Source organism: Triplophysa dalaica, chromosome 24, assembly GCF_015846415.1.
Source record: "Triplophysa dalaica isolate WHDGS20190420 chromosome 24, ASM1584641v1, whole genome shotgun sequence".
In the NCBI taxonomy this organism is placed as follows: Eukaryota; Metazoa; Chordata; class Actinopteri; order Cypriniformes; family Nemacheilidae; genus Triplophysa; species Triplophysa dalaica.
In genome coordinates this window covers 3,046,149-3,072,458 of record NC_079565.1, presented here as the reverse complement: position 1 = coordinate 3,072,458, position 26,310 = coordinate 3,046,149, and the positions used below count along the sequence as shown (strand labels likewise).

Genomic DNA, 26,310 nt, shown 5'->3' with positions numbered 1-26,310 from the left:
CAGTTTAAAAACATATTCATAGTTTTATTATGAGCAGTTAACTCCGTAACGGAGAGCTAAATACCATAAGATATGCATGTAAAAAGCAGTTCTGTCAAATCAACACTGGCAATAAACATTTGTAAATAACAGTAAATACATGAATAAAATCTGATAAAATGATCACGGGTGAACAATCGCACATATACACCCACACAAACGTTCTCCTCGTTACAGACATCTGCTGATGCTTTCATCCGAAGTCAAAACTCTTTCTGTGTCAAAATCGTGCCTGGTGGTGTGAAGAACTTTTAATAAAGTACACTCAAATTATTTTATTCAAATATAATTCAACATATTGCTCTCAGACTCAAGGACAAGAACAGCTTGAGGTGTGACCGGCAAACATTCTGCACATCACACACACAATATTCCTGCCTCTCTCTGCTTATGGAAGAATAACGGATGCTTTGGAAATGGAAGGTGTGTCATTGGGAGTAATCCAATGGTCACGCCCTTGATAACCGATAATGTCTTCCTATAAATCCGTACACTTATGCAAACATGCAGATTGTCATTTTGATCTGAATGCGTTAATAACATGAAATGAAACTGGGAACATTGAGTACGGCTGCATCCTCAAACTATGCATACTATTAAATAGTATATGTGATTTAGTGCACACCATAAACGGATATTATTAAATACAAGTTTTCCAAAAGTGCCTAGATGGTATACGCTTTCCACAAATTTCTGAATTATGGCGCGATGCATACTTTTTGGGCCAATATTACTCACAACACCTAGTGGCACTGAAAGGGAGAAGGTGTCAATAAACCGAATCAATTTGTTTTACAGTTGCTTAGATTTAATAGCAACACAAAGTATGTGACAAACAAGTCCGTGGTATAATGACATACTACATACTCTAAAGTATGCAATTTGAATCAAGAAGAAACATTTAAAGCTGCTTCTCAACCGGTCTTATAAAAAATAAGACAATAGCATTAAATTAGGCTAAAACAAGTCAAAATGAAGATATTTCTGTCATGACCATCCTCAATTTTTCATTGATGTGTGGAGCCTTTGAATATTGTGGACAGCAGGGGACAAAGGTTGAGAGCCACAAATCTAAAGTACATACTTTTAGACATAGAAGTATTCAAATTAAGATGCAGTCTTTGTGTGTGAATGAGAGGGGGATCTGTCTACATGCTGAAATAAACTTGACTCTGAATACTGCTGCAGTCCTCGAACACATAACCATGTCAACTATGACAATACACAACAAGGACAAAATGACTCTAGAATGTGTCTTTCTCGATTCAGGCTAACGTTTCACACACCTTCAAAAATCCTCAAACACAACACCTCGCCGCTGATCTCAGAGATCGCACACCCCCTATGTGCCGGATAGAAAAAGAAAGACGAAATAAACGGCATGCTGAGAACATCAAGTGCATTAAATACATCTCAAATACTGCAACAATGGTAACACTTTAAAAATTGCACATCAATCCAAGTAAGGATTCACATGGTGGTCAAGGTTAAAAGCCCTCCTTGAAGGTCACAAGGTCAGAAATTAGGGTGAGATATCTCCTGATATTACTGCAGATAGGCACAATCTGATAGTGAAGTTGCTTCAAAAGGTTCTTCAATGCCACAGAAGAACCTTCGGTTCCATGAAGAACCTTTAACATCTGAAGAACCTTTCTGTTTTACAAAAGGTTTTTTTGTGACGAAAAAAGCTTCTTCCGATTATAAAGAAGTAAGAAAGAGATTGTTCTTTGAAGTAACGTTGACTGAATAGTTCTTTGTGGAACCAAAAATGGTTCTTCTATGGCATCGCTGTGAAGAACCTTATAAGCCCCGTTTACTTTTAAGAGTGTAGTTCAGTTAGCGTCTCAGTTTATGACAATAAACACTAAACTTCTCTATATTATCTGCTTTGTGTTCGAAATGTTATGAACAACATTCTGATAGCCACCAAATCCTGCCCTCCAGACATAATATTATCTTAAAGAGAGACAAGACAACGCTGAAAAGTCTTCTTGTTGACAACATTGCAGAGTCTAGGGCTGAGACAGTTGCGATTTCTCACAACACCTGTTCCAGTGATATCTATCAGGCTGAAGGTACATGTTCATTGTGCTATTTATTCCCCAAGGAGAGAAAATCCTTCAAAGCACCTAAGAGAACAAACCCTCTTTAACAGCTGCATAAGGACACTTTCTTTATGAGGGAGATTAGCAATATATTCTCTTTTGCCATGCGGTGAAATGTAAAAATATCTTGTTCTGCGTAGTCTGGTTTAGTTTAGTCTTTGGTAAACTCTACAGTGCTCTGGTAGAAAAATATTATAATCGAATGGGCAATCTTAGTCCTTTCTGTATATTATTTCAGGATCGGGGAAAAATCTATCTGAGTGAAATGTCTGATGAACGTAGTTTTTGCCTCTCTGTATCTCTCTCTTTCTCTCTCTCACACGCACGCACACACTATATGTAAGGCATCTTTTACACATTAATTCATTGACCTAATGCCAGTTTTTGCCACAGACACACAACCTTACAGTGATTCTTTTGAGTCTCTATTTTAACCCATAACACACTATACAATATGTGATGGTTACTGTATTTCTCCAGAAAGAGAATAATCTAGTTACTTGAATCACCAATAATGATACAGCTAATGTCCAATCAGTGGTTTCCTGCTAATATTCACGAGTCCAGTAAAATGGCAAGCCAAACAAAACACACCGCCAGAAAACCCACAACACACACGCACGCACACGCACATGTCTCATGCAGTTTCACTTTGTTTATAAAAGCAGCTCTATAAATGTGCCATTATCTGTGGAGTTAAATACGACTTAACGTCATTTTTTACCTTTGTAAACTGTTTTGCTTTTGACTCTCTGCACGGCAAACCAAATGCAAACACATTCACTATCAAAGCCAAATTAAAAACATACATCTGTACAGCGCACACATGTCCCGGCGGCCTGTAGAGGAGTCCGTTGGTCACTGCCATGGGTTTAGATCAGCACGCCTTGCGGCTGCTGTAAGATTTTGATCACTCTGCTCAGAGACTCCGTGGTGGCAAAGGCCAGATACTGGCAACACAACCAGTCTTCCTGGCTCACGCCACAGCCCGAGTCCAAAGATCGTTCTGCGAACTTGATCATCATCAGCGTTCGCTTTAAGTCCAGCCAGTTCTGCAGGACGGTGTGACGCTGGATCGCTCCAGACACAGGGTTCAACGAATTGAAGAGGTCCTCTCGTGGGCCCCACAGCAGACACTGCAGGCACGCTCGGGCATCCGCCATCTGGATTCGCTCGGAAGGGCTGGGGTTGAGCAACAGCGTGGCGAGCTGCTGAAGGCCGCTGGAGTAGAGGGAACGCAGGGGAAGCTGGGGCAGATCCGAGCTACAGTATTCCCTCTCTTTAAGCTCTGGACTTTCCTCGAAAGGGTTCGGCCGATGCAGCATCTCGTAGATCAATATTCCGGTTTGAAACTCGTCGCACTTGCGATACTGGGTGGCGCTGAGGAGCTCGGGCGCGAGTCGAGACTGGTCACGGAGAGAAGAGGGTTCCAGAACAACGTTCTTCAGTTTGGCCTGAGAGAAGTTGCTGATGATGAGGCGGGCGGGGCAAGCGGAGGCCGCGGCAGATGGTCCGGATGCAGTGTTGTTGTTGGGCTCCAGCAGCTCGAGGTTCCACGGGTTCCCGGGTTGACAGTGCACCAGCAGGAGATTCTCGAGTCGCAGGTCGCAGTGTGTGACGTGGTACGGTTTCATGTGTTCCAGTCCCGCACACAACTGCAGCAGAAGCAGACACACCTGACGTTCGTACAGCTCAGGGTTTCGATTGTGGCGTTCGACGCCTTCACGGACAAAATCTGCCACTGTTTGAAACGGCACCTCGCGTGTGATCACCACGACACTGCTGCACAGTTCCCCTCCTGGATCCTTCTCGTGGATTTTCGATGCATTTTCCTCGACTTCCTCCGTACTGCCTCGCCCGTCATCTCTGTCTTCATCTTTCTCCCAAGGTAACAAGCGGGCCGGAACATCTGCCAGGAAGTGACCGCAGTCCTGCTGAATGTTAAAGTGCACGGCGATACTCTGTCGAACAGCAAGACTGTGGAAAAACTGCTGCTGTGTTTCCTTCACCACACCCCTACAGATCTGAGATCAGAGGGAATTAAAGACATTTATAAAAAATGATAAAAACCCGTCACAAAAAGTTTTTTACGATCAAGAGAAATTTTCGTTATCCAAAATATAAAACAAATTCAAGATCATGAGAACTTTACCTTGACTGCATAATTCGTCAGAGGTTCTTTGGAGAACGACGCCGTGTAGTAAACGGCATCTCCTGCTTCACAACAAGGTTTTCCAGCAGTCAGTCGAAAATGAGACCAACTGTCCGTTCCGAAGCGCAGGTGATCTTTCTGTCCAGCCATGAATCGATCCTCACATCTGTTTGCCAGTTTACGGAGCGTATCCGTGTGCAGTCCTCGAATCCTTCCGACCACTTCCTCCCAACTCTCCATTCCTCTATACGGCACCTGCTTCTGAACCATAGCGGGTCTCCCAGCCCCTCGCGCCCTGGCCGTCAGACTCTCTGTACTGCGGTAGCCACGACGGTCGCACCCCTGAATGGAGCTGCTATTGGCAAGCGAACACAAGCTACGTCCCGCAACAGGACGCTCCAAGGAGTCTCCGGATTCATCGGGATGTCGTGCCTCTGAGCTGAGCGAGGAGCTTTGACTGCCCGTGTCCCACGTGGACTCGATATCATAGAGTGGATTGGCGACGCTCAGACTGGTCCCGCCCGGTCTGGCCTCTCCTTTGGTTTGTGGGCCTGAGAGTTCTTTACTCATAGAGGATGGTTCCGTTTGAGCACGCGGGACTGACTTCTTGGGCAGGGGGGGAGGAGTGACTTTAGAGGCGGGTTCGGTGACCTCTGGATCAGAGGCTAACGTGTCATCGGATGCTTTGGGATGTCTGGGATGCTTCACAGGGATCATGTTGGCCCTGGATTGACCTGCAAAGAAATAGAAACAAGAAACCTTTGTAAGGGCAATGGTGAGCTTGTGAGCCTAAATGTATGTTTTGGATTTTTACATGTATGCTAATCACCAGCAGCGATGTATTCAATTGGCAATTTTGTAACCTTGCATACTTCCGTAACAGTGCACTAACTTGAAGGTCCACAAGGTGGCAACCTGGCCTACTGAACAAGCCATTCATAGGAATGGACGCAAATGGCATCACCAACAAGATGGTTTTTGAATGAGAGGAGGTAAGGAGACACCTACATTTGTAACCTACTGTAAGAGCAAATTTATCTTAACTTTTACGCAATTGTGACCATCAAATGTGTCCTACCTCAGAGGTTTCTCTAAAAGCAGTTCCCACACACCCAGTTCACAGGGATGTTGTGCGAGTTTGGAGTTATTTAACAACGTGAAACCTCATCGAACATTCCTCTCTAATCTGCTTTAATCTCCCAATAATCTCAGACTGCAGCTTCCTCCGAGGCTCTTTTAGCTTTTTTAGGTCACGTCAATAAAGCAACCAAAGAGTCAACTGTATAACATTAGTATACGTATATAAATGTTTTATTACAAAAACCACGATTATGTATTCTGTCATCTATATTCTGTTCTATTCAGGATTTATTTGGTGATAAACCTTAACGCACAACTTTTGATGTACTTTTAAGATGAATGAATGTCTATTTTGAAGCAGGAGAGGAACACACAAATTTTTCACTTAAATTGTTGCTTGTATTGAAAATGCAGAATACGCTAAATGAAGAAAAACCCTGAAAAGAAACGTTGTCATCAATCGTTTCATAGCTAAAACAAAAAACCCAACAAACACAATTTATGCAAGTAAATAAACCTCACCAGATATATAACACCAAAACATCAAAGGCAAGACAAAACAAAAGAGTAAAGGACTTTGCACATAAAGTCAGAAATTTTCGTACCGGTTTTTTCCTATTTGGCGCTCGTTTGCACGGTGTCTCTGAATTGTCCAAACCCCTCTCAAAATGCTTGCTACGGATGCGAAAAACGTAGAAAATCGAACCCAGTCCGAATGTTTTTTTATCACGGATGAAAATATCGGACACAGTGTGTAAATGGGATTGACACAACGTGAGGTCTTAATTATTTTTTAACATGCAGAAATTTTAACACAAAATTCGAACTCATTGTGCAATGGCCTTAACAGCGAGAGAGAGAGACACGTACCTCTTTTCACCACGAACTTCAGAACGACCCTATCAACTTACACCATCATGAGAGAATGATGGTCACATCACATCTGTTATTTATGGCTCTATCAATATTCTAGAATAGCTGCTGCCATGACAACCCAAATATATCAGTGTGAGCCGTCCGAATCAGGTCAAAACTTCACAGCGCTGGCCCCAAAAAAAGATCAGAGCACAGAAAGTGACCCATCAAACATCTGTCTGCTTGACTTACCCAGGTTGGTGTACGTGGCCCTGCAGCTGCTGGATGTGGAAGACTCCGATATGGTGCGAACGCTTCCCTCTTCCTCTCGCTCTAGCTCTCCTTGCTTGCTGTTGTGTGATGTGGGCGATGCTGGGGGCGGACAGCAGGCAGACGGCTCGCGCAGGGGCGACAGCTCCAGCTTAGCAGGCCGGGAGATGGCAGGGGCGATCTCAGTATCCTGAACTGGAAGCTGACTGGAGAGAGGATAAAAAAAGCTTAAGATCCAGCTGATCAGATCCAGATCCACATGTGCAGTTAAAATAAAAATATAGGAAAGACTTTATTTGGAGCCTGTATATGTGATAAATTAATGTGGTACTTTAGGAACACAATACAGTACGACAAAACATTTAACAACAAAATATATATATATATTTTTTTTTTATGAGGAAAAGGAATTAAATGCCGTTTAAAAAAAAATCTTCATTCAGTTTCATTTTGTGGAGGAACTCATTCAAGAACGCTAAATGTGAGGAGGTTTCTGCAGGAGCATGTCTGGACATAACAAAATACTGTTCCATTCACGTATATAACAAGAGGTGTTCTGTCAAACATGAAGATTTAACACGTAAAGTGCATATATTCAAACATCCATTCAACAAATATACATACATACTAAATACGTATTAAAGGACTAAACCAGACTGAAGCAGTTTTTAAACTAATGACAGACCTCAATGTTTGAACTTGTTAGAAGAACCTGAATCAACGTGTCCAATGTAATTCTCTCTCTTACTGAGGCAGATAACACTCTACATACACACACCCAAGCTGAAACAAACACTCGACTATATGTTCAGTTAAGTTAAAAAGTATTTGATGAAGTTGAATGCTTACCCACCATAGTGGCTCACGCAGTCACCCATCAGACAAATCAAAGAGACAATAAAAGTTAAATACAAAAATTCCTTGCTTGAATCTTTCTTGGATTGTCTGCTTTTCTTACTCCTCCTCTCCGCGTTAACAGTCTTAATGTTTCACTCACATGTTTAACTCTTACTGTTCCTTTACCTGTGGCTGTGTGTCAGCTCACAGTTATGAAACATCAGGATCAAAGGTCACAGGATACACACATGTATGAGTGACACAACAGGAAACTGTTTTTTATTCCCAGTTTGAAAATCACCTATTTAACAATCTTTGAATTACTAACTTCCACTTAAAATATTTATTGGTGTTTTTATACATACCTTAAAGGAACATTCCACATTTTTTGGAAATATGCTCATTTTCCAACTCCCCAAGAGTTAATAAGCTGAGTTTTACCGTTTTGGAATGTATTCTGCGGATCTCGGGGACTGGCAATAGCACTTTTAGCATAGATCATTGAATCCAATAAGTCCAATTACATTCCGGCGTAAAAATCAAGGAAGTTTGCTGCCGTAACATGGCAACTATTAGTCCCAAGATAGATTATTGTACTTGTTAACTGAATTTGCCTATTTCCACATGCGCTGCATGACAACACTGCGCCTGCTGCAGCCATGTTATGGGAGTAATTGGTCTAATTGGATTCAATGATCAATGGTAAGCTATGCTTAAAGGGCTATTACCAGACCCGGAGATCGGCAGAATACATAGTTCACCATAAAAATGAAATTTCTGTCATTATTTACATGTCCTCTTGTCGTTTAAAACCTGTATGACTTTCTTTTTTCTGCAGAATACAAAAGAAGATATTTTGAAAAATGTTGTTAACAGAAAAAAGCGTGTCCCCATTGACTTGCATTGGTTTTGTGATCATACAATAGAAGTCAACGGGGAGTCCGGGACCAACGGTTTTTGGTTTCCAACATTTTACAAAATATCTTCTTTTTTGTTTTGCAGAAGAAGGGAAATCACACAGTTTGAAAATGACAACAGGCTGAGTAAATGATGACAGAATTTTAAGGTGAACTATACCTTTAATGAATTAAGCAAGTATTTTGCCACCATCAAAAACTTTGTTGTAGTACACTGCAAAAATGCCTTTCTTATTCAGTATTTGTGTCTTGTTTTTCAGGAATATTTAAACATCTTAAATCATGAGAAAATGACAAAACATTATGTTAAAATATTACAAATATTAATGGTGAAAAGAAAACAAATAAATATTGTGCAGTTTTGCATAGGACAAAAAATATCTGCCAATAGGTGAAGATAAAAAAAAAATCCCTTTCTTCTTACTTTGGCAGATATCTTTACTCTTTTGTTATATTTTTATTTTTGTAATTTTGCTTTTCGAAAAACTTATTATGATTTAGAAATGTTTCATTATTTGAACTGGAAAATAAGACAAAAATACCATACTTTATATTTTGCAGTGTATATAATAAAATATTTATTACATTTTTTCATTCACCACAATAGCATAAAACTATGTTAAAGCAACATCTACACAACATTTTAGTAAATATATTATATTATCAGCCCGGACATTGTTTTTGATCAGCTACAACCAGACAATTTTTTTTCAGGCAAAAAGCTACCTCAAAATGTTCACGAGGTACAATTTGGCACAACTCTGGCACTGCAGAGACAACAGCACTAATGGCAGGTAAGAACAGATCATAATGTATTGTCCTTAATAAAAAAAACGAAATTTAGAGTTATTAAGATAGAGGTACAGGGACTGACAAAAAAATATAACTTACTTCATGACTTTGCAAATAAGAAGACTGGCTCTGCTCTTCGGTGGAGTTGACAGGCTGGAGACCCCACCACCCATTGTAACACCCGAAATCTCTTTGTGCTCCTCGACCCGAAGCTCAGCCTCCTCTCCGCTCGTGGCGCTCTCTGATTTGTAGGTGAATATAATAGTGGGTTTCTGGTGAGGGTTATCCGCCTTGGCCTCAGCAAACCAGTGCTGTTTTTGTACAGGCGGTGGGGGCAACACAGTGATGACTGTCCCATCCAATCCCAGCAGCTTTCCTTTTTCTTTCTCACGTTCCATTTTTTCCTTCTGCTCATCCTCATCCTTCCGCCTGCGGAAGAAGCTCTTAAAAGAGATCCAGCGTTTGGGCTTGTTGGCATCAGCTGAACGTCTTCCCTCCGCACCTGGGCTGTTCTCTCCGTCACTAGGTTTAGCACCAGCAGGCTTGGTCCAGTTGCTAAAGTGTCTCTGAAGCAGATTACTAGAGTGGTAAGGGGATGAGATGGATCTTACAGGGGGGAATGGTGCAGTGGGTTCAGATTTGGGGCTTGTGGGGGGTACAGCAGCAGAGGCGCTGTGGGATTTGGGCAGGAATTTGGCTGGCGGGTCTTTGTGAGGTTCTGCCGAACAATGAAGTGATTTGGGTCTACCAAGAGTGTCTTTGGAGGGATCGGGTGGTAGTGAGTAAAGCTCCTCAGCACTGCATGTTTTGCTTTGCCCAGCAGGAGAGTCCGGAGGTGATGTCGGAGGGTGAATTGAAGCCACCATTTGAGACAGAACCGTACTTGCTTTCTCTTTATGACCTGAATTTAGGCTGGACGTGACCTGGCATTCTTTGGTACCTTCGGGTGGTTGCTCACCGCTCGAGTTATAAATGTGATCTAGACTGCTTTGGTTCACAGGGGAGGAAGGACTGGGGCTCAGGTTACCTACGGAAAGACCTGGTGTGGTTCTTGCTTTGCCATCATTCACCCTCTGCCCAGAAACAGTCTCAGACATGTGCTTCAGAGGTGTCTGTTCAGTAGGAGAGGGTTGGGTACTGTCAGAAGACCCAATCTCCTCATACGTGTGGCTGGCTACTCGCTCTCCCGCCCCCGGCTTGGAATGGGGCAGCTCACCGTTGAGTCCCAAAAAACTCTTGTACACAGCCAAATTATCATAAGCACTGGGATTGATCACAATTGGAACCTTCACTGCTTTCTTGGAACTGCGCGCATATGCAGGTTCATCACGAATGATGATGGGGAACGGGGGCATGCCAGCATTGTTGTAACTATTAAATTTGATCTCAGACAGGTTTGGAGATTTTGTTGGGACCGTGCGGGCAGAGCTGAACCCTGCAGTTGGAGAGGTGGGAGCTGATTTGTGGTTGACGAGTCTCGGAGTGGCACCACCACTTGTTAAATCGACTTTTGGGATCTTTTGTCGTGGGCTGGTGCAAGATGTCCACACTTCTTGGTAACGGATGCTCCCGGGTTTTGTGCGGAAACCGGAGGGTACTGCGGGGGATGCAGCTGCGGGAGATGCGGCTCTGGGAGACTGGGCCATTACAGGAGACAAAGACATGGATGGAGACACCACAGATGAGCAAGGAGATCTGAGGGACTGAGGGGAGGTTGGTGAGACTGGATGGGGGTCAGGGGAGGAACGAACAGCAACACTCGACATAATTGGTTTTGAGGAGCTTTCAACAGAATAAGATTGATTATCTTTTGTGGCCATGGAGGCAGAGACGTCTACAACTGTGTAAGGCTTACAGATAGGAGCCTTCTCCAGATTTACTACTCGATATGGCTTGGCCTGCTCTTCAGTTGGGCTGAAACTGATTGTGATTGGCTGGCCTGGAAGAGCTTGTGGGAGAGCCCCGCCCTCTCTTTGCCCATTATCTTGCTCCTCCAGTCGGATGGCTAGGACAGCTTTATGTGTTTCATTGGATTTTGGCGAGCTCAGTCCTCTGGTTGAAGGTTCTTTGCTTGTTAGGACTGAAAGACCGTTTCTCTGGCCCTTACTGCTCCCAGCGCAGGATTCGTCGGGCAATGAAGTCAAGGACTCAGGTGATGTGGTGGACTCAGAGGTCGACAAAAAGTCACTACCTTGGTGGTCAGAGCTGTATGGTAAAAGAGCAGGTGCCCCATTTGAGTCAACAGACGGGTAGCCATTAAGAATCTCATCATAGCTGTCATCATAATCCACAGCGCAAAATCTCTGCAGCGAGCGGTTACGAAGAGGCACTGTATTCCACTTTTTTCCTACAGTGAAGGAAACGGGAGACAGAGTGGCAGCGCGGAAGTTTGCGAAGCGAGGCTGACCACGCATTCGAATACCCATTGCCAACAACTCTTCGTCGCTTTCATCCCAACTGTCATGCTCATCCTCATCACCGCTCTCATCATCTTCGTCTTCATCATCACCATCACTGGAGAATTCAGGATAGCAGAAACGTCCTCCCTCCAAGCTGATGATCTCTGCACTGTCACTAAGGGATACACGTTTCATGGCTCCTCGGCTGCTGCTCCCAGCATTGAGGCAGCTTGAAGCCGGTAAACCTCTCTCTAGTGAGCGTCTATAAGAACTACAGATTCGCCCGAAGAAGTCATCTTTGCTGGAACTTGAAGAAGGTCCCAGTCCAGCAATCTCTTTAAGCACATCTGTCAATCCGTTGTTGTTGCTGCTGCTAGCTGTCTGAGGAGAAATAGGGCCGTATGCCTCTGTCTGCATAACAAAATCCTCTCTTTGATTGTTGTTTGTGCCTGTGAGTCTTGAGCTGTTTAGACTGTTGTGGTTCCAGAAAAGTGAGTTTTTATTGACCTGCACCCCCTCAGCAAGCCTGGAAACATTTCCTTCCAAGTCCAGTCCTGACGGAGAGCACGGCAACATCATGGTGGGCTTCACCGCAATGGTAGGTTTCTTTGCGACCGGTGGCCGGACCTGACCTGCACGGGATGAGGAGACGCTCCTCTGGTTGTTGTTTGTGAACTTGGCATTAAAATTCGTTTTGTTCTCACTCGCAGCATTGGCTTGCTCTGAAGGCCGGTGCAAGCTTTTGGGCTTGAAACAGTTCTTGCACTCCCCTGGTTTCCATACATGCTCCGTGAAAGTGTTGCATGCAGACATGACTGCAGGGCAGTGCTGCAGTGTCAGTGGACCGGAAAACCCTCCATCACACAAACAAACTGCAGACTGGCCGTCACAACCACACAAGTCAACTATGTTCTCAGCACCTGCAAAACAAAATAACAAAGTCAGATAAAATTAATCACGTCGACAGTTTTGAAATCAAATCATTGCTCTAGATTCTAAACCGTAAACAGTCAGCATGGACTGGCGTTTGTTCATTCTTTTCCAGCAGAGGTCAGAGTTTTACTTTACATGACGCTCTAGTGTTTCTCTTTTACACACACACAAACAGACACATACACACACATTAACACAGGCTGCCAGACTCTCACAGCTCTATTTTTGGATCACAACACAGCACTGAGCAGTTGCAGGTAATCATCATGCCTTATGACATACAGACAGCACATACACAGACAGACTTATACCTATTCTTGCGAGAGCCTCCTATAATCTTTTAATGTCAAAATATTGACTTTAACCCGTGAGCAGACTATACATTAAATTTACATTTATTCATTTGGCAGACGCTTTTATCCAAAGCGATTTACAAGTAGGAGATTATTTTAATATTTTTTCAACATGCTTAACAGTACCATTAGTTTACTTACTTACGTTAGACTAACAAGGAATGTCCGCAGAATTGTAATGACTCATTTTTACACATGTTTTAAACAATTCCTTCCATTTCAAGTTTGTTAAATGAATAGTTTAACGAATGTTTTCAGCCACTAATTAGTTATTAACAGATTTTACCAAGTTAACATCATCAGAGAAGAAAATGGTGAAAAAACAATCCTTTCATTTGTACAGAGATGTAGGTTTTGTGACAGCTGCCCTGTTTATATTGTTATAGGTGGTTAAATAAAGACCATTCTTGCATTGTTTAACAATGTCTAACAGCAGATTTTCAGACATTTGACACCCACAAATGTACTGAAACAATTACACCGGTGGTTTGTTACATTTTAAACATTTCCTAAGCCCCCACAAACCTCAAACAGAAATGTCCCACCTACACATTTGGGCTAAGGGTGCTGGCTTTGTTTTTTGTCTTGACCTCCAACACACCACCGACTCAGCTATAGACATAATATATGTGATACAAGAAAATGTTTGAAAAAGAGTATTTGCAGAATTTGGCAAACTCTAATTTGTGACCAGTTGCTTTGAGCTTGTTCATTGCAAAGACTGGTACCCAGGTATTTTATCTTCTGACCACGCGACACAGAATTAAAAATGCAGTCTGATCTCTCTTAATACAATACAGAGGAGCTTTTAAGTGGCACATATCATCGACAGAACACCCCTTAAATTTCTTCTACGAATTCATAATGAATATAAGAGTCTGTGAATATCCATAAATCAATTGAATTCCAATCCTTTATTGTAAGTAGAGTCTATAATTGTTGATCGCTACAAAAACAGAACAGCAGGCTGCACTATAATTAATTTAAACAATTAGCTACTGTTTGGGGAAATGAATAGAGGTGAAAAACGTTTAACCTAATAACAAAAATAAACATTTCTTTACAATCCAGTAAATGACAAATAACCTAAATTAGGATTTAGAAACACACCCGGTCAACTCGCTCTTTCAAACTCACAAACTGCAATACTGAAGGTTAACAAAGATCTGTTCAATTGTCATGCGTGTATGAGTAAGTCTGTGTGTGTGTGTCTGGGGGCAAATATATTTTTGTGCTCTGCTAAATCCATTTGCAGACTGACAAGAACATTCCATTGCACAACATCTGAGATTAATGGGAGAGAGACAGAGAGGGAGAGCGAGAGAGAGGGAGAGAAAAAGAAAGGAAGAGAGCGAGAGAAAGAGAGAGAAAGAGCGACAGAGAGTTCTCAGGAGGATGCAGCAGCTCGTGTGTTAATGAACCTCTTAATGGCTTTCAGACAGAACGAGAACTTTCTCTTCACCCTTCATTTCCATCCACAGTGATAATTTATTTCCTCTTTTCTGTTTGTTCTTTCAGGGTTACTCTTGAGTCTGCACTCCCTGTTTCAATGCTGATGAAATACAGATACAATTCTGGTAAATATTGTAAGACAGGGTAAAGAACTTGTTTAAAAATCTTTAGTTGAGGGTTTGCTTTTTATGACAACTAGGTTTTGTAATTGTGTTTTAAAAGATTGTCCCTAATGCCTCATTTGGAGAGAATTTGTTTTCTAAATAACGTTACAGTTATTAATACAGTCTGTTAATTATTGTACTGACTGGCATTGAGATTTCTGTTATAATAACCTGGGAGTGACAATGGATGTGGGCGAAGCGAAGGTTGTGCATAGGATGTGTGAATATATCATGTGATTAGTTTTAAACAAGAAGTTATAATTGCATAATTAAAGAATGGAATTTATTGAGGTTAATACTAACACTGCTTCTGCTATGAACCAGAAATCTGGTTTAACAAGAAATGTAGCTCTATCTATATTCAACCAAGGTGGAAATATATCAGGAGAAAAGTCAAAAACGAATAATGTACTGCAATCGTAGTAATTCCCATCAGACTGGGATTGGACACAAATTGACCAAACTTTCTCAAGAAGAAAACTAGTCTCATCCATATTGAACTTAAAGAATACATAACATGAGATCATGAAAATTACATTTTATGCAGTGTGTAATGTTGCAGTGTTTGAAAGTAAGCAGTCTGCCAAGTTGTATATCCGAAAGTGAATGAATATCAAAATTATTGTCTTAGAAAAAAGGGAGTCGACTCTGAATCATGCAAACGAGTCGTCCCTAGTCCGATTCGCGAACTGCCGCGGATTTACGTCACTACATATAGTCCCCGCCTACATTTTGCTAGAACTGCACGTGAAAACTTCACTCTTCTCCCCCAAACAATGTAGCTCGTGAGCCTCATTCACGGTAGACCAATCACAGCCGACTAGGCTAGCGGAAATGACGGGATTAGACAGTTGAATCATGGAACAAATCATTTGAGAGTCAGTCAAAAATTAAAGTAAGAAAAACTGCCACTTATTACAAAATAATAATGTTTTTACACCGTGTACATAAACGTGTTGTTGGACATTCGATAAACCAAGCTATGACCTTACAAAGCCCTAGTTATGTACTCTTCAAGTACGGTGACACCAGCTGCCTACAGAACAAAATCTTATGTGCAGGGAACAGGCAGACGGGATATTCAAAGCTTGGGTTTCAAAAAGTGAAAGCTCTATGAAATATGGCACTAATGTCTAGCTTCAGAACACACTCCCAGATTCCCTCAGTAAATGACAAGACCAGTGCGCTTTATTCCATGAAACGTTTCTTCCGATAGCAGAGGCAGAAGCAGACACTTTCGAGACGCACCCTGAGCCTCTGGTTTCTGCATGCCAGAGTTGAATAAATGTTTGAAATCACATCTAAATAAGCAGGTCGTGGGTTGGCCCAGTGCTTACAGATCTAGGCAGGTAACTGATGTTCTTATTGCGTCATCACCAAGTCTCAACACAGGTGGACTAGGGCCTTTTGTTAATATATGACAAAAAAGTCTGTATAAAGCATATTTTCAGCATCGAGAGTGGATACAGAAATATTAGGTGATCAAGCAGATATTACAGTCTCAACAAATAAAACATAGCAAATGGACCTGGAAATTTCTGTAGAGTTCTGGACTGTGGGCTAGAGGAAGAGCCTTTTTTCCAATCCACAGGAATCCAAGAAAACCAATTCATCTGCGTTAATGTGACGAAAATAATCTGAATCATTCATATTACACCCACAGGCAATTACCATTTTAATGCGACCGGCTCTGTAAGAACTAATTACGTGATACACAATCAATGGTTTAGTGATGCCTACTCATACGCAGCAGCATGCACGTTTGCTGCGCTAGTATAACACCGTTGGCATGTCTTGCTGGGTTACCATGGCAACCAAAAAGCTCATGCTCACAAGACACAACCCTGAAATTTACCCTGAAATGCAATGAGCTAGAATTACAGCAACTTTAAGATCCTTTAAATAATTAGATTTACCTGAACTCTGGCCCCATTCCTGACACTCATCCCAACAAACATCCTAAAGATGCTCAGAGTACAGCCAAACGTTGTGGATCACAGGAGAACATTGAATTTCAGCATCCAAAACACAACAGCCATTGTTCTAAAACAGGCAGCACCTGATAACACATGATTCATCTCCATCACCGGCTGTTATGAAGGCAAAACGGAGCCCACGGGCTTTTAAACAAGAAACAAATCCATGAATGAGCGCCCGCAGAAGCAAAGGCATGAAGAGAATACTTACAACGTGACCTCCTCCTCTGTGCTTCTAAACAAATTAGCTTAGGAAACTAGAGTCGATGGAGAGTACAGAGAGAAAAAGGGAAAGACATTAGGGTAAGATCCATTAGAGCATTAGAAGCTCTTTGTTCAGCCTGCGTTTAAAGGATGTTTAAATGAATCCTCCGGACCTAGAAGTTACTCTGTGACCAATGGGATCTTTAGGGTGATGTTCCTGGACAGCAAAGACCATTATCTGTCAGTGTAATGTAAAGTGCAGTACGGAGTCCTTACGTTCCTTCAATCTGCACCGATAGCCACCTGCTTTTGGCTCTGTTGTCTAATTGAATCTGCAGATTGATGTACGCATCTAGAACCACAGCAAAAGAAATGCATCATGGGATTTAAAAGGTTTACGCTGTGCTTGTGCATTACAGATCTCTCTTGGGGTTTTGAGTTCAGGCCAGAAGAACTATGAAAAACAATCCTCCCCTACAGCACAAAATCCAATAAAAAAAGAGAAACGTTAAAAAGAAGAACGTGTAAACAACTCATCTTAAATCATTCACAGACAGCGTTATTGATGCTACAAATACGGATTTGTAAAAGACACATAAAAAAGACTTATAATACACACTTTTGTGACCCATGCCTGTGAAAACTAATTTTTTTTGATGGTTCATACATAATCTAAAGAACATTTTGTAAAAATAAAATTATGATATCTTTAATACTGACTAAGGTCATGTCAAAGAATGAATTCATAGTAAAATGAATAATCCAAATCAAACTTTAATGTGACTAATCTCATAATTAGATTATGAAATTTATGAGCCTGGATTTCCAAGAGAGTCACATTTCTTAAAGTCCATGTGAAGCGGAAGTTGCCATTGTTTTCACTTCACAATTCTGAAGCATTTACAAGTGAACAGAATTTCAAATGAAAGTAGGCGTAGCTTGTTTTTTCATTGCGATTTGACTGGATGGATGAAAACAGGAAGAAAAATGGAATGAGAAGCAGACCAAGAGTTGAAGGGGAGATGTTAACAGATGCTCCACCCAAGCAGTTTAACTTTCATCATTTGAGATGATAGATATGAAGATAAAGAGGGCACATGAATTTTAAGAATTTTATTAACCACATTGGTTAGCCATTTACAATAAAACTGCAATATTTCAAGAAAAACTAGGCAATGTTATTTATTATTTCACTGGGACTAAACGTAAACATAAAAACATAAAAGTTTCCTATTGCAAAAATGTTTCTTTTTCATAACTATTCTCCAAATTCTCCCTGACCAATAGGCTTGAAACATAAACTAAGCGTGTAAGAAAGACATGGGGTAAAAATTCACTAGGGCTTGGGGCAAAAGCTCCCACAGTAATCTAAATACAGAAAGGGGATGTTGGATGAAATAAAAAGAACACCTGAAGACCTATCAAGCCCATGGGTACACTGAAAACAGCAAGGGAAACCCTCCTATATTCATACGTCCCCTTTAACAAATTATCATTGTAACTTCATGTAATATCAACAGCTGCCAAGTCAAATTTCTTGTAATCTGACCTAACAATGGCTGAACAGGCACCTTGTCGTTTCTCAAATCCCAGAGCTGTATCAGCCTTTTTGTGAACCCTGATGGAACTACACCATATTTCTCATGTTTAACAGAGTGATCCGAGAAGAACAGGTTCAGTGCGAACCATGCAGATTGCCCGTTGTTTATATGTAAGCTTGTGTGTATCAAAGAGACGACAGATTCCCTCGGTGAGCTGAACAAAGAATCAAAGCTTTACTCTAATCACACAGTGAATAATAATGAGAGACCGAACTGCAGCTTACACACATGCACAGGCATCCCCTGCGGTGTGCATGGAGCTTTCATATGGCGTTACATAACCAACACATCTTTACGACACATAGCTTTATCTTATTCTTTTATTGCCTTTTTCGTTCCATTCCTCTCTCTTACCAGGAGATCAATTTCTTGCATCGACCCACATAAACCACACAGGCAAGATTGAAAATAATTCAAACAGTCGAGGTTCACTGAAGAGATACATGTGACGTGAGCTTAGTGCAACTAGGACAGGAAATTCATAAATGCATAAAGCATCCAGATAACACAGCTGCTCCAAATCACAGAGAAGAGCAGAATTAGGATTAGATCTGTCAGATATTTTAGACAACAATCTGTACAATATCTATATGCATTTAAAGGAGTAGTTCACTTTAAAATTGCAACCATTGACCTTCTTAGTCATTTTTATTCCTGCTGTGGAAAGTCAATGGGGGCTTATTTTAAAGTAAACTACTAGAAAACATTACATTGAATTCGACAACACTTAACTGAAAACGCACCACAAATGTTATCCATAAGACATGCCTCATGTTTTCTCAAGCAGGACTATATCTTTGCGAGAGACAAATAATGAATCTAAAACATTCCTTAAAAATCGTATGCTTGCCTGCCAAGGATTTTGAGGAATTTCGCTTTGGAATAATCTGTATTGTGAAAGGTAATACAAATACAATTAAACTGAATTAATTTTAAGGATCAGACTTCTTAGGCAGAAGTATCAAGTCCCAAAATTCAGTACTAAATATTTGGTTTTAAACCAGACATGCAGCACATGAAGTCCCAATTTCTTTTTGAAAATAAGACCGTTGTTGTCCAATGCAAGAGAGACAGTGACTGAAAACCAGGTTCTCCGATTTTCAGCATCCTTATGTACAGCTGCAATAACAGAGCACCATGAGCAGGTCTGGGTGAAGCTGGATGACACAAAAAGCCTTCAGGATTATACTGCACCCCTGGGGCCACCAATGCCTGTGATCTTCCTGCACACAGTAAGCCGGTCAAAGCAGCTGTCCTGAGGAAACACTGGGAGACTACTAACCCACACACAAGTTCTGAACTCTCTGTCTGCAAGTTTCAAAGTCTAATCAATACCTGAACCGAAACAAAGAGAGAAGGTACCAAATGTCATGCTTTAACAACTATTCCATATTTTATACACATCTGTAAAACCATTTATCTCAGGGTTAAACAACAAATGTTAGATTAGATATCTAGTTCACCTCCTACTTAGTTCCCCAAACAAAGCTTTGAATACAAAACTGTAATTTCACTCACTGAAATAAAGTAAATCCAGCGAATAAGAAGGAAGCTTGCATCATTCAAAGCCGTTTCCTTTTGTGTGTGCAACCCGAATCATAAACTCAGTGGCCGTAAATGGTGCGAGGGAGGTCTGTGGGTGTGCTGTCATAGGCCGAGCCTAACTAAACACAAACAGACAGTGAACTAAACCAAACCATAAACCCGCCCACTGATCTAAAGCCTTGAAGACACAAGCACTACTGAATTATATAAAGAAATGGTGCTTTATAAACATTCAGGTGCGTTACGTTGTATGACATGCTGTTCGAAGGATAACTGTAATGCGATTTACATGCAAAGATGTGTGGTTCGCTAGGCTTGTACGTACGTGAGGGTTGATGACATTCTCATGCGATGGCGCATTCCAACCATGTCTACAACTAAACAGCAGCTACAGTGACAGAAACCAGAGGAATTCATCTCTGTCACCCACTCGAGTGTGAGTGAGCGGGGTCTTTGCAAGGGCATGAACAAAAATTTGGCTGGTTTCTGTAACACCAAACCATTAACCACCCCCGACTGTTCTGCTTGAGGACAGATGCTGAATTAATACAGATTGCGGTGGTTTTTGGGTTCAGTCGGTACGTTCATGTTCACAGGATGTGGCTTTGGGGAAACAGATCTCGTTCCCGCATTCCCCATCCACTGTAATGGCCTCACTATCGTCCAATCAGCATCCAGAACCAATTATGGCACGGTGACCTCAAAATCTCCCTGGAGATAAACAGAAAATAAGACAAAGAAATACAAGTCCATATTTTCACATGTAGGAAAGTACCTCTGCTGGACACGTAAACACCAAACGTCCAATTCTATATAAGGCGTCTTACTGGGTTGTGAGTCACAGTTTATGCTTTACAAGGCTGCTCTGCTAATATTTACACTACAGAGGGGTGAGAGAGTGTGTGTGTCATTTATGAGCAATTACACACAAACCCCTGTTAGGATAATCACTTCTTATGGGACCATTAAGACAGGGTGGAGGTTCTGACATCATTTCCTTTTGGGTCCCTGTAGGATAAATGAGCCCATATAATTAACAACCTTTAGAAAACCTAAGACCAATATCGCGCAGCTAGCATTCATTCGAATTCACAAAAGTTTGGGTCCGAGCGATTCATGCCAAGAACCTTTTGTTCAGGTGTGTGTGTGTTAAATGGGGGAGGCAATTATGCAACCTCAATGGGAAACTTTAGGACGAAGTGGTGTCGGAACATCAGCTCTAAAATATCAACATTAACACAATTTCAGCCAACAAGGCTCTCGACGCCAACCTCAAACCACCTCCGCTCTCTCTCCCTGTCTATCTGCGGTATCTCCTTCCCTTTCCTTTGTTATATCACATTCCTTCTGTTATTCCTTCTGGTTGCCCGTGAGCTGTGCTACTCTATCTTGCTCACATTTGTTTGATAACATCCTTCCTTACTTTTATCCTTAAGCGGTTTTGTAAAGAAGATGAGATTTCTTTCATTCCAGTGAAGAGTTTAGACCAAATATAGACCATTCCCAGCTCTCATGCCAATCCAAACTGAGTTTTCTAACACTTAGGGTGGACTGGACTGAGTCTGGAAACCTGCTTTATGATTATAAACCTCTCTTCGTAGTACTTTAGGGGGCGGCCATGTTTTCTGGACCTGATATGGAACGATACACAGGCAAAGTTAAGACGGTGTGGGTGGTGCAACAGAGGTGGGACCAATATAGTGGGTGGGGCAATAGCACTGTCACATGACCTCAGCCTGGACACAACCCATGTGAGACGGAGCCAATCAAAGCACTCCTGTAAATTCCTTTTCCATGAGAACAAGGACGAACCCTCGCCATGACAATTAGGGCAGCCTGTCTAGAGGCGACATGTTTTCGATATCAAGATTTCCAGGGGGATCATTTAAACAGAAGTACACCGTCTCCGTAATGTCGAAGATGTCTAGATTATGACATCATGCATGACATCATCCTCCAATAATAAACCAAATATTCCCACTGTAGATTAGCCGATCGTAAATCCTGCCAGTAAATCACATTTAGGTCCTGAGGTGATATGACAGGCAGATGGTGCGTGTTATCCTCAGAGACATATGCAGACACAAACAGATTTTGGGCCAGAAGGTAAAACACTCCAGTTTCAAACCAACATCAAGTGAAAACATCACAGAGTTGAATTTCTTTTTCTTCTTAAGAAGATTTTTGCAGACCCTGCTAGGATTCGCTGCTATCCCCTCAAACCAGCCTCTGCTTACTGGCAACTTGTTGCCACGGGAACTGCTGCTGCTGTTGTGATGATGTCACAAAGACTGAAACTACACGGTTTATCACCTGGGTCTACTGGAGAATCGCTGTTTTCATATTTTCACGATGTAAAAGTATGTACTTTTACGTTTAAATAAGGAGAGAACATCAAAACGGAGGCATGATACAATGCATAAAGTATTTTCTACAAAGCTTCAAGGATTATGGGTAACATAACAGCAAAAATGCGTGCAATGATGTGAACTGAAAAAATCTTGTATATTTAACTCTGTATTACTGTACGGTACACATTAATCCATTTCTTGCATACTCATACTATACAGGACAAATTACACCTGGGCGGTACGTAATACACCAACATGTGTTGTCTAAAAAAAAAAGACCAATCATAGATAGTATAGTACTTATATATATTATATAGGGTTACGCAATCGTGATATGCGATTATTGTAATACTCCCCGCAGCTAGAATGGATAGGAGTCGCAGGACACAACTTAAATTGATATGAATGTTAAGTTGTTTATAACAGCTTCGCTCATCACATGAGAGGTTACAGACTTCTGTAAAGAACGGAGTTCGGCTTTATATACTTTCACAAATTAACCTTTTACGCTCTCCCTAATGTGCAGAAGGAAAAATGGCTCTGCACTTCTTCATGCAACAAACCTTTGTTGAACTTGAATGTGAACTTATGAGGAAGTCAGAGCCCTGTGGGAGTGTTTGGGCACAGGGCTAGCAGAGGTGTATATTTAAACCTGTCTTGCTGAAACTAGAGATTATGTGTGTCTCATACCAAACACCCGAGGCAAAATGCTCCCATAACTCTGTCTGACCGACTGTCATCAACGGCATAACACCGACTTCTGATAACAATCACCTTTTTTGTCCACGTGCATGTGTCACAAACTCTTCACATGTTACTTTGAAAAAACACATGCCCTTGTCACGCACATGCACACTTTTTAGACCAGAAAGTACTGTATGCAAAGTGTTCCTTACTTGACCAATGAACAATGCAACGCACTCTTATGTTGTGTTATGAATTGCTCTCAGACACATCCGTAGGAAGATCCGTCTGCATTCACGTACTTGCGTTGAGCATGTTTTGCGCTATGTGCCGTCAAATGCTCTTTCTTCCCGTTGTTATATTTACGCTGAACTTAAGTATTCCGACTCGTACACTAAAAATGTCATATTTAAATCAGTTTTTTTCTGATGTCAATACGGCAAACACGACAAAAAAAAACAAGATCTAAAGCATAGAAAGATCAGCTTACTAATAGCAATGTGAACGTTGCCTTTAATAGCAACTCATTGGATTGATTTGACTGACTAGTCGCTAACATGTAACTCAGGTAGCATAGCGATCAGTGGTGAGTGTGTCTATTTAATCCAGCATGATCTTTACTCAACAACCCTGTTCTCAGTCAGGTCCTGATCGGAGTCGGTGCCCTCTGTACAGTATAATCACACATGTGCACGCATGCACGCACACACACCTCTCCCCATGGTGCCCACCTGTTCCCTAGGGCTCAAATCTTCTCTACAACCAAATCACAACCTTTTGACAACTATTAACCCAAAAACAACCCCTAAAAGTGGCTAGACACTAGAAAATCCCGGAAAACACACGCTACTGACACATCAAAGTTTGCCACCCCTTTAATTACTACAGTTATTGCAACTATTGTAAAACTGTGGTAAGTGGTAAAGACATTAAACAACAATTCGGGATCACAAAGCGACACAATGTAAAAGGTCCAGTATCAAAGTTCACCACGGCATTTTGGTGCTCAAATGGCTCAAAACCTAAATAGAAAAGGAAGAACCAAAGATGTCAGCTTCATACGCACATATTGTTGTTAAAAACTACACAAGTGTAAACACGTGGGATCAGAACTGATACAATTTATTTTTACAAATTGCGCAAAATTACTACCACAATGACAACTTACAAAACTTGATTGAAAATCTATGTCTATAAAATATTTTTTTGTCACGGAAGGATTGATCATAAACACATGTATTGTACACCCAGAAAAAGACATTGTGACACTGAGGAATTCTCCAGAACCGGCGTCAGTCTCCTCAGATTTTCTCTCATAGAGTTTACAGTAAAACTGACACTTTATCTTTACGCATACCAGGAGCTCCAGAACCCGCTGCATACCAAACGAGACCGAAAACGCGTCCCGAAATCCGTTCTGACAAGAGTTTAACCGTTAAATTGCCACAGCGCGAGCGTTTCTACGCGCTGAGGGCCTTTCTGAAACATTTCATAAACTGACAAAAAGATCGCGCGTCTCTCGCGCTTGGTCTACAAATGCGTCATTCTCACGACCTGATGCGGATCGCCGCGTGGATCTTTCTGTGAAACTCTCTACGAACTTTCCGCACTTACCGTCAGCGAACGACACCGCTCTCGTCACGAATCCCTGCGGGTCGTCATAATCCCGGCGTCCGGGAACTGTTGTTAAACTGAACGTGGGGGTCTGATTGGTATTTTGATCGCGAGAAATGTATGATCGCACGTCGATGATACGCCGCTCCGTTAACAGCTCGAGCCTTTCTGCACGGGGACGCGCAGAGGGCAGGGCGCTATGGACGCGCACTTCGTGCTGGAATGTCGGAAACGCGCCTTGCTCCCGACCAGTTTTCTGTGCTTTTTTATTTGAGGAATACGTAAATAGTTAAAACAATTTATTTCGTTGACAATTTACCTTATTAGCAAGGAAACAATATAATCGCATACATCGTACTAAATAAAATCGGAAGTGGTAACTTAATGCGAATAACGGTAAACTTAACAAAAACTTTAACAACCGTGTGCGTTAGAAAGTTAAGTTTGTTACTATGTTTGGGTAAAATCATAACCCCGCCCACCATATTCACACGTCCCCCTAGCCACGCCCACCAGAGGATGTAAACAAGTGATAAATGAATAGAATGTGTCCAAAAATCAAACAAGCAGATGTAGTCAAATCATACAGATTTACAAACTCTCAGTACATACAAATACTTTAATAAATGCATTGAGGAATGCTTTGGGGCTTCACACCAACACCCTCTAGTCACGTTTTAATTGAAAAGAGCAGAAAATGTTTGTTTCACAGAAGTGAAAGCCTAAACTATCCCTTATGACCTTTGTACACCAACCTTTGCAACGATTATTTATTTATATATTCTAGATGAGCAGAAATGCATTAATAACCACCACTATAATAGTAATCATTAATGCATTTCTGACATGATTCTGAATGATTTATGATGAGAAGTTACTTAATACAAGAACATAATTAGACTGTCGTCATTGTGGAACCAGCCCAGCTGATTCAGAGAAAGTGCAGTTGAGCTCATTGGCTGTGGGTTATTGGTTTGTGTGACTCTATTGTCTGTGGGTTCAGGGTGGATGCTGAGTACACAGGAAATGAGCATCAAATCATGACTCACAACCCACATCCCGAGCTTGATGGATCTGCTCTCCTCTTATCCCAGTCTCTCCATATGAAGAAATGAAAAACATCTTGAGGGCAGAATCTCATTTCACGATTATGAGTTCTTGCATTCAGCTGGACCCTGAAAACAGACACGGCAGCTCTCTCTTAAAAAGCTCTCACTTCGTTGCTTAGCAGTGAGCAAAAGAGATGAGTTTTCCAAATCATCAAAAGTCATACTTTTGTGGAACAAACTGCAAGTTGCTAGTTATTCAATTTCTTGCCATCCATCGTAGTATTCAATCTCATTAATGCATATACATATATTAATACTCAGTGTTGGGTGCAACTAGTTACTAAGTAATTAGTTACTGTAATTTAACTACTTTTCCCGAGAAAAAGTAAGGGATTACTCGTATTTTTGTGTAATTTAATTAGTTACTTTTGATGTAATTAAACGAAATACTTTGTGCAATATACACGCACCTAAAGGATTATTAGGAACACCTGTTCAATTTCTCATTAATGCAATTGTGGTGGTGGTGTAATGCTGTGGGGGATGTTTTCTTGGCACACTTTAGGCCCCACACTTTAGTGCCAATTGGGCATTGTTTAAATGCCACGGCCTACCTGAGTATTGTTTCTGACCATGTCCATCCCTTTATGTCCACCATGTACCCATCCTCTGATGGCTACTTCCAGCAGGATAATGCACCATGTCACAAAGCTCGAATCATTTCAAATTGGTTTCTTGAACATGACAATGAGTTCACTGTACTAAAATGGCCCCCACAGTCACCAGATCTCAACCCAATAGAGCATCTTTGGGATGTGGTGGAACGGTAGCTTTGTGCATCCCACAAATCTCCATCAACTGCAAGATGCTATCCTATCAATATGGGCCAACATTTCTAAAGAATGCTTTCAGCACCTTGTTGAATCAATGCCACGTAA

At 41.4% G+C, this 26,310-nt stretch overlaps 1 protein-coding gene across 1 annotated transcript; it reads right to left on the bottom strand.

Moving 5' to 3' along the window:
- Positions 1–3: 3 nt before the first annotated feature.
- On the bottom strand, positions 4–24,569 carry peak1 (pseudopodium-enriched atypical kinase 1). The gene is made up of 5 exons (XM_056739652.1): positions 24,324–24,569; positions 9,147–12,366; positions 6,484–6,707; positions 4,297–5,030; positions 4–4,168 (listed from the first exon to the last, which is right to left on the bottom strand). The coding sequence occupies exons 2-5, from the start codon at positions 12,257–12,259 to the stop codon at positions 3,017–3,019; spliced, it is 5,223 nt and encodes a 1,740-aa protein (XP_056595630.1). The 5' UTR covers positions 12,260–12,366; positions 24,324–24,569; the 3' UTR covers positions 4–3,016.
- Between the last annotated feature and the right edge of the window lie 1,741 nt (positions 24,570–26,310).

What these genes read in the sequence shown, in the direction of transcription:
- peak1 (XM_056739652.1), bottom strand. Translation starts at nt 12,259, where the DNA reads ATGTCTGCATGCAACACTTTCACGGAGCATGTATGGAAACCAGGGGAG. An exon ending in CTTATTTGCAAAGTCATGAA is followed by an intron (nt 6,708 to 9,146) that starts GTAAGTTATATT and finishes TCCTCTCTCCAG; the next exon opens with TCAGCTTCCAGTTCAGGATA. An exon ending in TGACGAATTATGCAGTCAAG is followed by an intron (nt 4,169 to 4,296) that starts GTAAAGTTCTCA and finishes CTCTGATCTCAG; the next exon opens with ATCTGTAGGGGTGTGGTGAA.